Raw genomic sequence first — 12,428 nt, forward strand, 5'->3', positions numbered from 1 at the left:
TTCAGTTTATGCCATGCAGAGCACACAAAGCATGAGCATTTTATCAAATGCAGGAAGAGAAAACTAAGGATATTTAAAACCAGAAATTTACTGTTCTTTATCTCCTAATGCCTTAGTGCAAGACAAGGATTTGTGCACCATATAGTGGAAATACCATCACTATGCAGCTGTTGCCTTTTATTGCACTTTCTGCCTGTGCAGTGAAATCAGTGAGGTTCCAGCAAGAAAAAAAAGCACTTCTCAACAGGTCTTAGTGCACCTAAATTAGCAGTTTGGAGGTTTATACAGGAATTATTACTGCAGACAGGCAAGAAGCAGCAACTTGTTGTGGAAAGTTAACAATATTTGTGAGAATATTTTCTAGATCAGGACATTTTTTTACACTGCTTAGGAAAGAAGTAAAAAAGACTGTATTTGCTTGAATCATTGCTATTTTACTCAACAATTATGTAGCCTGGCAAAGAGGCTTTGGAATTTTGTCCCTCCCTCCACTTCCCAGGGCTAACTTTAAATGACACATCCAGCACTCTGCAGCAGTTTTAGGTTTTTTATGTTACTATTTCTGTCACTGGTGGACTGGTATCACCATCCATCTATCTGAGACCAGGATCTTACCCCCATATCCCTTCTGCCCCTGTATTTTCCAGCAGCTCCAAAGTCTGGGAAGCCCTGATGCCACCCCAACGTGGGTATCACCATGACAGAGCAACAAGCACCAGCTGCTGCAGCACTTAGAAATAAATCATGGGGAGAGGTGATGACGAAGGTGACAATTCTCAAGTGTAAAATGACAAACTACTCAGAGGAGCATTTCTAGCTAAGTATTTTTTCTAAGTATAAATTGAACCTAAAATGCCTTTGTATTAGACCTGCATCTCCACTGCAGAAATTAAATTTCGACAAGCTGCCACAGTCTTCCTGCAGTTCCAGCCTCTTTTTCACATCCCCAGTACAAGTGTGAGGTTGCTATTGGCATTGACAGCATCATCACACCCAAAGCCAGCATAAGCAATGTTAAAAGCTTTCCCTCTTTAGTCTCAGAGCAGTGCCCAGCATCAACTTCTCTTTGCCACCACGGGATCAGGTGAGAGCTTTGCTCTGTGGTCCATAACACATAAGCTTAGCTAGCAGCCAAAGGTCTCCCCGTCCCTGGGAATTGCTTCTGGTTTGGCTGCTGGAGGTATGTGAACATCTGATTGCTCCTTAGTCAGCAACTAAATAAAACAAGATAAAAGACAATTCCTATTTGAGACTGATATAATGTGAATTACTAAGACTGGTTTCCATGGCATTAAGGCTGGCACCTTCCTTATCATTTCCGTCCATTCAGTCATTTGTCTGACCCAGGGCTAAATTAGAACCCCCATAGTTGTTAAAGGAGGCAAAGCTCTGGAGAGCTGTGCCACACACAGCTCCACCAAACAAAGGCAGCACTGTGGTAACATACAGGTATGCTCACCATCACTCCTCTAAACATTGTCACAAAACGAGTGGTCTCCAGCAGAGATGGAGATGTCCCCACACTACTAAGGACTAACTGCTCGCTGCCATTGCTTCCATTTAGCATTTGGGCTCACTCACTGCAAACTGGACTTTTTTTTCCTAGTAAGGACACCTTTATCACATTGATCTTGCCTTATCCCCAGACAGAACCACAGTGAAAGTGTTTATGGTCAAAGGTTAGATTCCTTTTATGTGTATGTTAATAAATAAATATGGGTAGCCCAAACAGCCAAGGAATGCTAACACCATTAACAGGATGAGAAGGTTTAGGTGTTTTTTCACTTTAGGGTAGCTTCTACTTAGGTACTTAACCGTGGAGTTAATAGACTACCCAACTCTACACAGCTTGTGCATACTTTTTCCCCCATGTTTTCATTCAATTCGAAGTCTACTTAAGCTGCCTGTCACCATTTTTTCCCTCATGAGAATTTATCCCCTTCTCCCCTTAATAAGAGGACATGGTATTTTTCAAATTTCATATAATAAAGTTTAATTTTGAATCCTTGACTTTGAATATTCATCAAGTGTGTGTTCTTTCTCTTTTTAGTAGAGCACAGTGACTCATCAAAACCTCATCCTCCTAGCTTTCTTTTGTGGCCAGGATCATCATAACCCCAGAAGCATATCCTGTTACCACAAAGTGCCATATTAAATGCACAGACAGGAGCTATATGCCAGCTTCTAATCAGAACTTTAATTTGGAAGCAATTACACGACTTTCTAACAAACTGCTGTCTTGCTGGTACCCAAGCACACGCCGTACAGTGATCCCTGTATCAAAGAGAAAAGAAAAAAAGAGAAATCCATCAGTCTAGAAAACATTAATTGAACATACCTATCTTTTGCCTCTTCAGCTATTGATCTGTTTGCAAACCTATTGCAAGTTTTCCATACAACTGTTCAACAGAAATGACCCATTATCCTGGTGGGGGCTGATTTGTACTCAAAAGTAAAATCAAACCAGAAGCTCTTCTAGTTTGTAGAAGCTTCCAAACTTAATTCTAACCTGTTCATAATATGCTAGAATTGCCTTACTTCTAAAGGGTGAGAAAACAGAAAACAAAGCTAATGAAACGCGCAGCCTACTCACCTCCTCACTGTGGCATTTAACAGCAGCCATGGGTTATAAAGATTAAATTCCTGAGGCAGAGTGAAAAAAGCATTAAGTAATAAACTTCCTAGCAACAGGAGTCAAATGGGTCAGAAGGATTGTTCAAATATTGAAGTTCAACAAAATTCTACCACCTTAAAAAAAAGTGTGTCAGAAAATGTTTACAAGAAGGAAACAAACGGTGACATATCTTGTCATAGGATTGTTTAGATTGAAAAGATCAAGTCTGACCATTAATCTGGCATGGCCACATTCACCACTAACCCCTGTCTCTAAGTAGTAAGCCCACATTGTTTCTGAACACTTCCAGGGATAGTGACTCCACCACTTTTCTAGGCAGCGTGTTCCAGTGCTTGACAATAAGCCTTTCAGTTAAGAATTTTTCCGCAATATCCAAACTAAACCTGCCCTAGGACAAACTGAGGCCATTTCCTCTTGTTCTGTCACTTGTTGACTGGGAGAAGAGACTGACAAACACCAGGCTGCACCCTCCTGTCAGGCAGCTGCAGAGAGTGATGGGGTGCTCCCTAAGCTTCCTTTTCTCCAGGCTGAACACCCCCAGCTCCCTCCGCTGCTCCTCACAGCACTTGTGCTCCAGACCCTTCCCCAGCTCCGTTGCCCTTCCCTGGACACGCTCCAGCCCCTCAATGTCTTTCTTACACTGAGGGGCCCAGAACTGAGCACATGACTGGAGCTGTTGCCTCAGCAATGCTGGGTACAGGGGGACGGTCACTGCCCTGCTCCTGCTGGCAATACTACTGATATAAATGCACCTGTCCAAGCCATGAGTAGCCAGTTTCTCCAAGAGAACACTGTGGGAGAAAGAGTCAAAGGCATTACAATAGTCCAAGCAGAAAACATATACGACCTTTCCCTCATCCACTGAGCTTGTCAGAGAAGATCAGGTTGGTCAAGCAGGACCTGCCCTTCACAACCCCACCAGCTGGCTGGGCCTGATCCTCGGTTGTCCTGCACATGCCACATGATAGCACTTCAGATGATTTGCTCCATGACCTTCCCCAACACTGAGATCATGCTGACAGGCCTGTAGTTCCTTGGATCTTCCTTCTGACCCTTCTTGCAGACAGGTGTCCCATTTGCCGACCTCCAGTCAACCAGGACCTCCCTGGATAGCCAGGACCGCTGGTAAATGACTGAAAGTAGCTCAGCCAGTTCTTCCATCAGCTCTTTCAGTATCCTTGGGTGGACCCCATCCAGCCCCACAGACTTGCAGCTCTTTAAGTGGCACAGCAGGTCACTGACCATTTCACTGCACATGCTGCATGACAGCTACTCCCACAAGGGTCCTGTGGTGGCAGCACGTAACTGGCAGCCTCCTGCCACCTGGTGAACATTCAACACTGAGCTCAGAAGAAATGATCCTGAATTGAATTGAGTTGTGCAGTAAGCCTTATGCCTTACATCCCCTGACCTCTCCCCACACTTCATCCCAGTCACACCTCCATCTCCTTTGAAGGAACCTACCAGCCTGGTTGAGTGGAGATGGAAAGTCACAGCTGCGCTGGAGCTCTGTGGATTTCTCACAGTGGGTATCCGCAGTCTTCCAGAGCTGCTGCAGGCATCAACTCCGTGTCATGCCCCTCCCCAGGCCCAGGTGCCCATTTCCATAAGAATCCATACCAGTCAATGCCCGTGATACTTTAACCATCCATCAGTGTCTGGAGACAGCAGCCACAGTGCTGGAAGGTACTGAATGGGAGGGAAGAGAGAAACAGCCTGACAGCACAATCCCAGCAGTTAGTCCCCAAACTACATAATTTATTGCTGGAAATTTTTGCACAGAGATGGTTTTTTCTTCCTAGAAACTTAAAGTTTTAGGAAAACAAACTTTTCATAGAGCATAAGGCATTTATGCTCTGATGGATACTCTTAATTTCTCATTAAGAATCTACAAGGTACTTCTGCTGACATATTCCAGGTATAACCAGTAACATAACTGAGCTGACATGAATGACTGGATTATTTCTACTGTCCTCATGAGTAGTGGAGTGGAAATAACTGAAGAATTACCACTGACATCAAACGGGGGAGAAAGGCCACTAAAGCTGTATTCCTGAACCTTATTTCAATTTTTTAAAAAATGATGCTATAAATGCAATCATGATCCAAAATGCAGTTATGTCAGGAACATGTAGATGGAGGGAGTGTAGCTGAATTTGGATTTTTTGTGGTGAGGAAGATGCATAAACACTGACCCACTCCACCTTATTTCAATCTCCAACCTCACAATCCACAAGAAAGACGTAGCTAAGTGTAGTATCTACCTAACTGATTTGACAGAAACAGAGACACACATAAGCACAAAGGAAGTTCTGGATCAGAAAGAGGTTCCTGAATCAAGTAACCTAAGGCCCAGCTCTTTCCCTTCTGCTGTCTTCATCGTAGGGAGAATGCTGAAGGAAAAACAAAGTTACTTCTAGTAAAAGAAAGAGGTCACATATACAAGTTCATACCACAACAAGGTACAAACTAACAGAAAACCATGTCTTCCACCTGGACTTGAACATTCTTCCAAACCAGACTTTTTTTTTCTTTACAGAACAGATAATCTAGACTTGATTTTCAAGTTTCATGGTGTTTAAATATAGGTCAGCTTCTCAACCTGCTTTGTAGAAAACCAGGCCACACCTTGAATACGTTTGTATACTACACTCTAATCATATTGACACGTCTTTAAATTGATGTGTTAATATGATTACAATGTAATATTGAGGTGAAAAATAATTTGAAACAATGTCTACCGTGCTGATGCCCAAAAATCATGGCTAAATTCAACCACCCAAGTAACAGTCTGGGAATAAAATTATTTCAAATCCCATTTTGACTTCAGTTTGTACTAATATATGTGATTATTCTATTATATAATCAGTTTTTTACTTAGGCTAAATTAAGGACATAACTGCTGTTTCATCGGAAAAGAGAGAGCACAGGTACGCAGGAAGCTCAGACTGTTTCCCTATTTACAAAGCCATTCCTAGCACTGTATTACATCACACCATGATCCAGGCCTACATTGTGCACTGTGAAGAAATTCTAGACAACCCCACAATACAATATCTCCCTTTACCACCTCTCCCTCCGCACTTTCAATCCAGGATCAAGGCCCTAACTTCGGCCAAGAACAATTCTGCACTATATGAATTCTAGGAAGAACAGTTCTACATATTAGCCAACGAGGTTTTTGTTTCTCCTATAAGGTAGGAGAACGACAGAAAATTATTTCTCAGATAGGCAAGTATGTATTACAAGGATCACAGCATTATTGTTTTATTGTTTGCACAATGGTAAGTTGCACATATGGACAAACAGTACACATTTAGAATTAGTCTCACAAATTAATACATTATAAGAGTCCAGTGGTTTAACATATTAACTATTAAAAAAAGCAGTAACAAAGAAATATAAACATTACAGTTTTGACTGCAGCCCAGTAAAAGTTTAAAAACAGGTTGAAATCAAAATAAACCATAAGCTTTATTTTTCTGTGACATTAAAAAAACCACGTATCCCTTCCTAAGAGACTGCTCACAAAGATGCAATAACATACAAGTACAAAAGTGAAGAATTCTGTGCTCAGATTCCCTTAATTTTATCAGATTAAGTGACAAACCAAACATTTGTCAAAGAGCAATCACTGCTGAATGCAGACACTTCCAAAACATACAAAATGGTAGTAATACTTTAACAATAGAAAGCCAATGACAAAACCTCTACATAAAATCAACTTGGCTCCAAAGTTTCATGCTCACACATCAACCTGGTATCATTATTTGCAAAGAATCAATTGATCTATTATTTCCTTCTTAAGATATTTTCCTGGATATTCCTAGTGCACACCAAATTGGAGATGCAGAACAACAAGCTATGATGTTACAGTATGTAAGATTCATAAAGTACTGCTGCAATAGCTTTAACCTTCAAATTACATAATTTCCCTCCTCTGTTCTTGAACAGCAAGTTACTGTACCACACCTTGTTTAAAAGCAGATGCCCAACTGGTTTTACGGCAGTGCTGAAGAGAAGCTCATGAAGCAGCTTGGGTTTGTAACACTTAATTTGGGTTTTCATTAGGACAGTGCATCTTATCTCTCTCAAATGCAGGGAAAAGGTCATCCAGACTGACAACTTCTGTTTGCACACAGACCTTGTGGCATCCTGAGCTTTCAGCTTAAATCCAGCAGTGCCCTACTCTTCAGCTCAGGAGAAGAACAAAATCCAGCTATTTGGGAACATTACCTATGAAACGTCTGTGTCAAAATCTCAAGATTCGTCTTTAGAGTTGGCGGCTAAATGGGCCAAGAAAAAGGTTAAAAAAAGCAAATCAAAACCAAAACAGCTACTAAGCACTATCCACCAAACTTTATGAAATAGTAAACATTGTATTTCAGCTGGTTTTAAACAACAAAATACAGGAGCAATGATGACACAGCCTGGGGACCCACTATTTGAAATTCCTAGGAACATCAAGATATGGGACCACAGGGCAACAGGGAGAAACAGAACACACAAAGAAAAGGAGATCTGTCTGTGGGAGAAGGTATGCACATCTGTGTTTTATACATATATATATATACACATACATACACACAGATGTGTGCACTGTACTGTATATATTTACATCCATATACACAAAAACACCCTGAAGTAGATTTAAAGGCCATATCCAGGAACAGAAGATATGAACTCTAGTATTTGTACTAGAATATATTTTATCTGTACAAAAAAAAACAAATATGCATATATTCATATGGTATAAAGCTTATTAACAAAAAATATTCTGCTACTAACATTAGGTTAAATAGATGATTTTACAAGATTCTTTAATAATAATGCAGTATAGAACATTTCTAAAACTAGGGCCCAAAATAAAAATACATAAACGGGTTTCTATTCACAAGAAAATAGCTGTTCAATATGATTTCACTAGGGAAAAGTAGCAAAATTTTTATAAATCTCCTGGGATGCAATTTTAATTAATGTATCAATCTACAAAAATAGACTTTTCAGATGAAGAAAGTTGACGTGCTTCCCCCTCCCTAAAAGGGGTGCCTATCTTTTCCCTCGCTTGTTTCCAGCTGGAGGTTTCTTCAGCTGAAGAAGTTGCCCTCCTGTCCCAAAGCCTGCAGATGCAGGATTAGATACCCCGAACGTCAGGCCAGCTGATGCTGTGATGCCAGGATTGCTGAAGTTAAACCCAGATGTAGTCGAGCTCCCAAAGCCTTATGGGGGAGGGAAAAATATTTTAAAACATCAGTTATATCAGGATCGTAAATTTGTTCTCCTTGAAGTTTTTACCAGCAGCCACTTTATTACCAGCAGTTGTAACACTTTATACCAACGTGGATCAACAAGGGTAAATCACATTGCTAGAGCACTTAGACTTGCCACAGCAACTTGGATAATGCAGCACTAACAGAGACTACGTCAGTGAGTGCCAACAATTATATCCTAAATCACAAGTCTATTATACCATCACCCATACAAGAGTAGCACACAAAAGTCCCACTGAAATCGTACAACAGAAGAACCACAATTCCTCAAGTTCTCAGCATAAACATGTGGTGCACTCCTAAGGTGGAGGGAAGGCAGCAGGTACAGGTGGACCATGGACCACTCACTTGACTCACAGCAGAGAAATGGCAAAGCTGGAGTTGGAGTACTCAGTCTTCCTCCTACATACATGGCACAGATCACCACTTAAATGTGAGGAAGAAAAACTCCTTGGCAGACTGTTTGTATTTAAAACACCCCTTATGACAAACCAAAAAACAGTGCTGGAAACAAAGCTCTGGAAAAACTGCATGACTGGCTAAGCAAATGGTGCTATTTTAACTCCTCTACCCTCTTCTGTCAAGGTAAACAAACTGAACATATGGTGCAGCTGTGAAACAAGATCAGTTGGAAAAAGTCCCCCTACAGTTTCCAGCAACAGTAATGCTAACTCATTTCACTTTCTGTTACAAATTTGTATCAATTATGCATAATCAACTTAGATAACAATTGCAACTATTAGAGAATGCTAGAAATTTCTCAAAGATTACTTTAAGAAGCAGAACTTCCTAACTTCACTTTTTGTTGTCTCAAGAGACCACAAAATAATAAGTAAGACATGAGCAAGCTCAGATTTTAACAAAGAGCTTCATACAAGTTGTATATGAAAATCTGCAAACAATTAAGATAATAAGAAAAATGAGACTGGTTCACAATCAAGAAAGAGTATATTCTCAATATGTGTTACTTTATATTGCTTCATTAGTTCTCTAGCAGACAGTTGAAGCAATCCTTTGGTCACATCAGTATCTTCAACTCAGTGCCTAAAATATTTTTGGAGTACAGAAATAAAAGCCCAACTGGTTGTCTCATCAGAATCCTAAAGTAGCTCTAACAAGCCTGATGTCTTCTTTTCTCTCAGTTGCTACTGACACTCTGCATTAAGAACTACTTCAAAACCTAACATGAAACTCCTCCTCCTGCAATATCTGGACTTGGGTTACACACATCATCTTGTCAAGAAAATTCATTATCAACATTCCAGTAACTCACAGTCCTACAGCATGCAGTTGCCTACACAGAACTCATTGTCAGTGATTGTGGAGATGATTGTGGAGATCTAGAGTGTGACTAATGATCGTGACTGATAGTGGTCATTTGGGTCTTGTCCAAATTTTGTGGGCTAATTTGTCTCTCATCCTAGGATGTAAGGGGTGAAACACATGCAAGCGTTACTCCATTTCCGTGACGACTGAATCCGAGCTAAGATGGATCAGGGAGCCTCATGAATGAAAAAAGTGACCTTTTACTTCATGTATGTGAAATAACAGGCAAGCCTCACTTCCCATAGAAAATATCATGAATGCCATTCATAATAAAGCTGCATGTGACCTGTAGTGTCAGGAGTTCGGTAGGCAAGAGTAAAGTGTTCATAAATTACTTCACCTTGCTGCTTATAGATACAGGGATTATTTTGAAGCATGCAGGGAAGGCAGGCTACACTTTATTTGAGTAATATTACAATAAGAGATGCATAAACTATGGGATAGAAGACTGAGAACATGCTTGCTAACTTAGATACATCTTGGAAAGTAATAGCTGTTATCTTAGAAGTGACATTAAGGGCAGCCATAAAAGTATACAAAGGCTGATGTGAAATTCATCTGTACGGTTTTCTCCTGTCAAGGCAGCATAACAAGGCCAAGGTACCAAGTTTTGTTAGAAGTAAACCAAACTCTAAAGCTGAATGCTCAAATGAAAAATCTTCAAGATAAAAAACAAGATATACATTGAGTCTTACTTCTGTTGCAAGACAAGACAATCAGTCACCGAATAGCTCAGTTTAGATGGAAGAATCATGAAGTCTTGAACCATAGGTACAATGTGATCAAAAATGTCCTTGCTGAAATTAGTATTATTTATGTGTGAACAGTGATTTTCAGGAAGTAAATGACAACGTGCCCTTCAAGGACACAGCCTCACATCTGCCTGAACGGTGTTATGATCACATTTTATTCACTGGGCTTGTGCATCTCTGCTTCCACCAGCCCTTTAGCTCGGTAAGCCAAAGGTGAGTACATGGCTCCCCATAACAGCATTTTTTTGATCATTTTAATACTACAGGGATAAACAGCAGTTCATGAGATGGCAATCCATTCCTGCTTTCATCTCCCATACCACAATGGGTGCTCTAGATCAAAAAGTATTTCAAGAACAGCTTTGACTGATCTATTACAGCCTCTCTATATAAAAGCTGCTCATAGATTATATTAAGGTCTGTTTTTCAGCAGTATGAGTGCATACAGCCATGATCCCACTCAATTATCTCTTATCCACTTTACTGAGGCTGCAATTCTTCAATAAAAATAAGTCTCCAACAAGAACTTTCAACTCAGATCTTCAAAGTATATTTAGCATCTATTTTCACAAAAATTGTCTTTGAACACTCCCCTTCCTCTTAACATTTTATTAAATTGTTAAATAAATTCAATGGTGATTTTTTTTCCTTTTCCTATTACTTTGAGAGTCTGAATGTCCTTTAGAATAGCCCACTAACATCAGCCTTTTGGTTGCCAGTAAATGAGTAAGAGTAGGAATTAAATGGGACTTATTTTGGAGTCAGCTTTTTAGAGTATCTGTGTGTTTCATAGGGATGCCTGAGACATTGTTCGATCTCGCAACTGTGTCCACCGCAAGGAGAATGAAGCTGCTCTGCTCTTCATCTGCTGATGAACACAACAACCATTCCTGAACCAAGCCAAATTTACTATTGGAAGATGCTCCAAGACTATCAGGACTCAGAATTTTCTCCTCAAACACAAAGTGAAACTGAGAAGAGCAGTAATACCACTACAAACGTTTTTGCATCTTTTAAAGCAATTAAACCTAACTTATAAAAATGAAACACAGAACCAATGTAGGGATCTATAATTATAGTTTTAAGATAAGATCAAACTGATGGAAAATCTGTGGAGGAGAGCTGGGGCAGCCTAAGCAGCCTGGAACAGTGTGTGTTGGAACACACACTTACCCTAGCGTTCCCAGACACATTAGTCTGGAAAAATACTTAACTGCTCATATCTAAACCCAAGCAGCAACAACAGTGAATCCCATAACCCATATTCATCCCACTTTCTTAGCTTTTTCAAAGAAATAGATTCAGAAACAAGATGCAACCATTATACTGTAAGATAAACCAGAATATGCTTTCAGGATCCTGTAAATGATACCTAAGAAACAGGACACAAGAAATTTAAAAGAAGTTAATATAATCTAGCTAGCCTCAGGTATCATTCAAATCCATTTATACACCCTCAATAAAATGAAAGATAATATGCAATCCAGGTGCTATATGACATAAGGTTTTGGATACAGAAGGTAAAAGTTAGTGTTTCTGGGCTCCAAAATTTTTTATAGCAATTTCTATTCCATAACCCATCTAGATAAGGATTTCATGACCACTTGATTTTTTAAGCAAAAAATGACAGAAGTTACATTTCACCTGGTTTTACTCAGCTACTTTCTGTAGCTGAGAATCTTTTGAGGTAATTGACAACTAGGTGCAATCCCTTCATTTGTAAAAGAGACTGATGGCACTGACTCCATGACAAAGTCTGGTTTAAGGGAAACAGTATCTAAATTCCCTCTGCACACCATCAACATAGCTAAGACAGACTTGTTATTTATTTTGGCTTGATACCTCCTTAGTGATGGACAACTGCTCCATACAAGTAGTTTTGTAATTCTATTTTTAATATGCTAAAAACTAAACTATTAACTTTGTAATCCAGCAGCTTTAAACGCTGCAATATTATTTAACATAGACTCAGGAACAATAGGCTAGAAGATAAAACCATAAGCAGTGTAAGTGTTCCAATTGTTTCTCATATTAAGAACTAAGTAAAAGAAGGCTGATGCTTGGACACCAGATACTGTAAAGAGTTCCATCAAGAACCTACTAGGTTGTTAACATTCACGAATATTACACAGCCAACTCAGTGAGCCATTTCCACCTTACAATGCAAAGCTTAAAGTACTTTACAGGCCTAGCAACTCATCACTAACCAAGGAGAATCCAGAATACAAATCATAGTGCTTCCTAGTAAATACCAGCTAAATGCTGTTTTCTTTTAATAGCAGGTGATCAAACATTTTTCTTGAGACATGATCCTCCTTCAATGTGCCATTGAAAAAAGATTGCAAGACAGACTATAGAAGCTATCTGCTTAGTAATAACTTAGTAAGCTATTATTCCTATTTAAAAGGTAAACAGGGATGCCAGCCGTATTTCAGACTTCTGAGT

General features: G+C 39.7%; 1 protein-coding gene across 5 annotated transcripts in view; it reads right to left on the reverse strand.

The window, feature by feature from the left end:
• Positions 1-2,079: 2,079 nt before the first annotated feature.
• NUP58 (nucleoporin 58) overlaps positions 2,080-12,428 on the reverse strand; it is a 40,135-nt gene continuing 29,786 nt past the window's right edge. For 2 of the 5 annotated variants that reach the window (XM_041487229.1, XM_041487228.1), the window contains exon 16: positions 5,875-7,854. In XM_041487229.1, coding sequence (XP_041343163.1) covers positions 7,685-7,854 — 170 coding nt within the window. In that variant the 3' untranslated portion in view covers positions 5,875-7,684. Of the gene's footprint in view, positions 2,275-3,216; positions 4,325-5,874; positions 7,855-12,428 lie in introns of those variants that run through there. The other 3 variants (XR_005956818.1, XR_005956819.1, XM_041487231.1) reach the window with 3 other exon arrangements.

This window comes from Pyrgilauda ruficollis, unplaced genomic scaffold, assembly GCF_017590135.1.
Source record: "Pyrgilauda ruficollis isolate IOZ18807 unplaced genomic scaffold, ASM1759013v1 scaffold8, whole genome shotgun sequence".
Classification (NCBI taxonomy): Eukaryota; Metazoa; Chordata; class Aves; order Passeriformes; family Passeridae; genus Pyrgilauda; species Pyrgilauda ruficollis.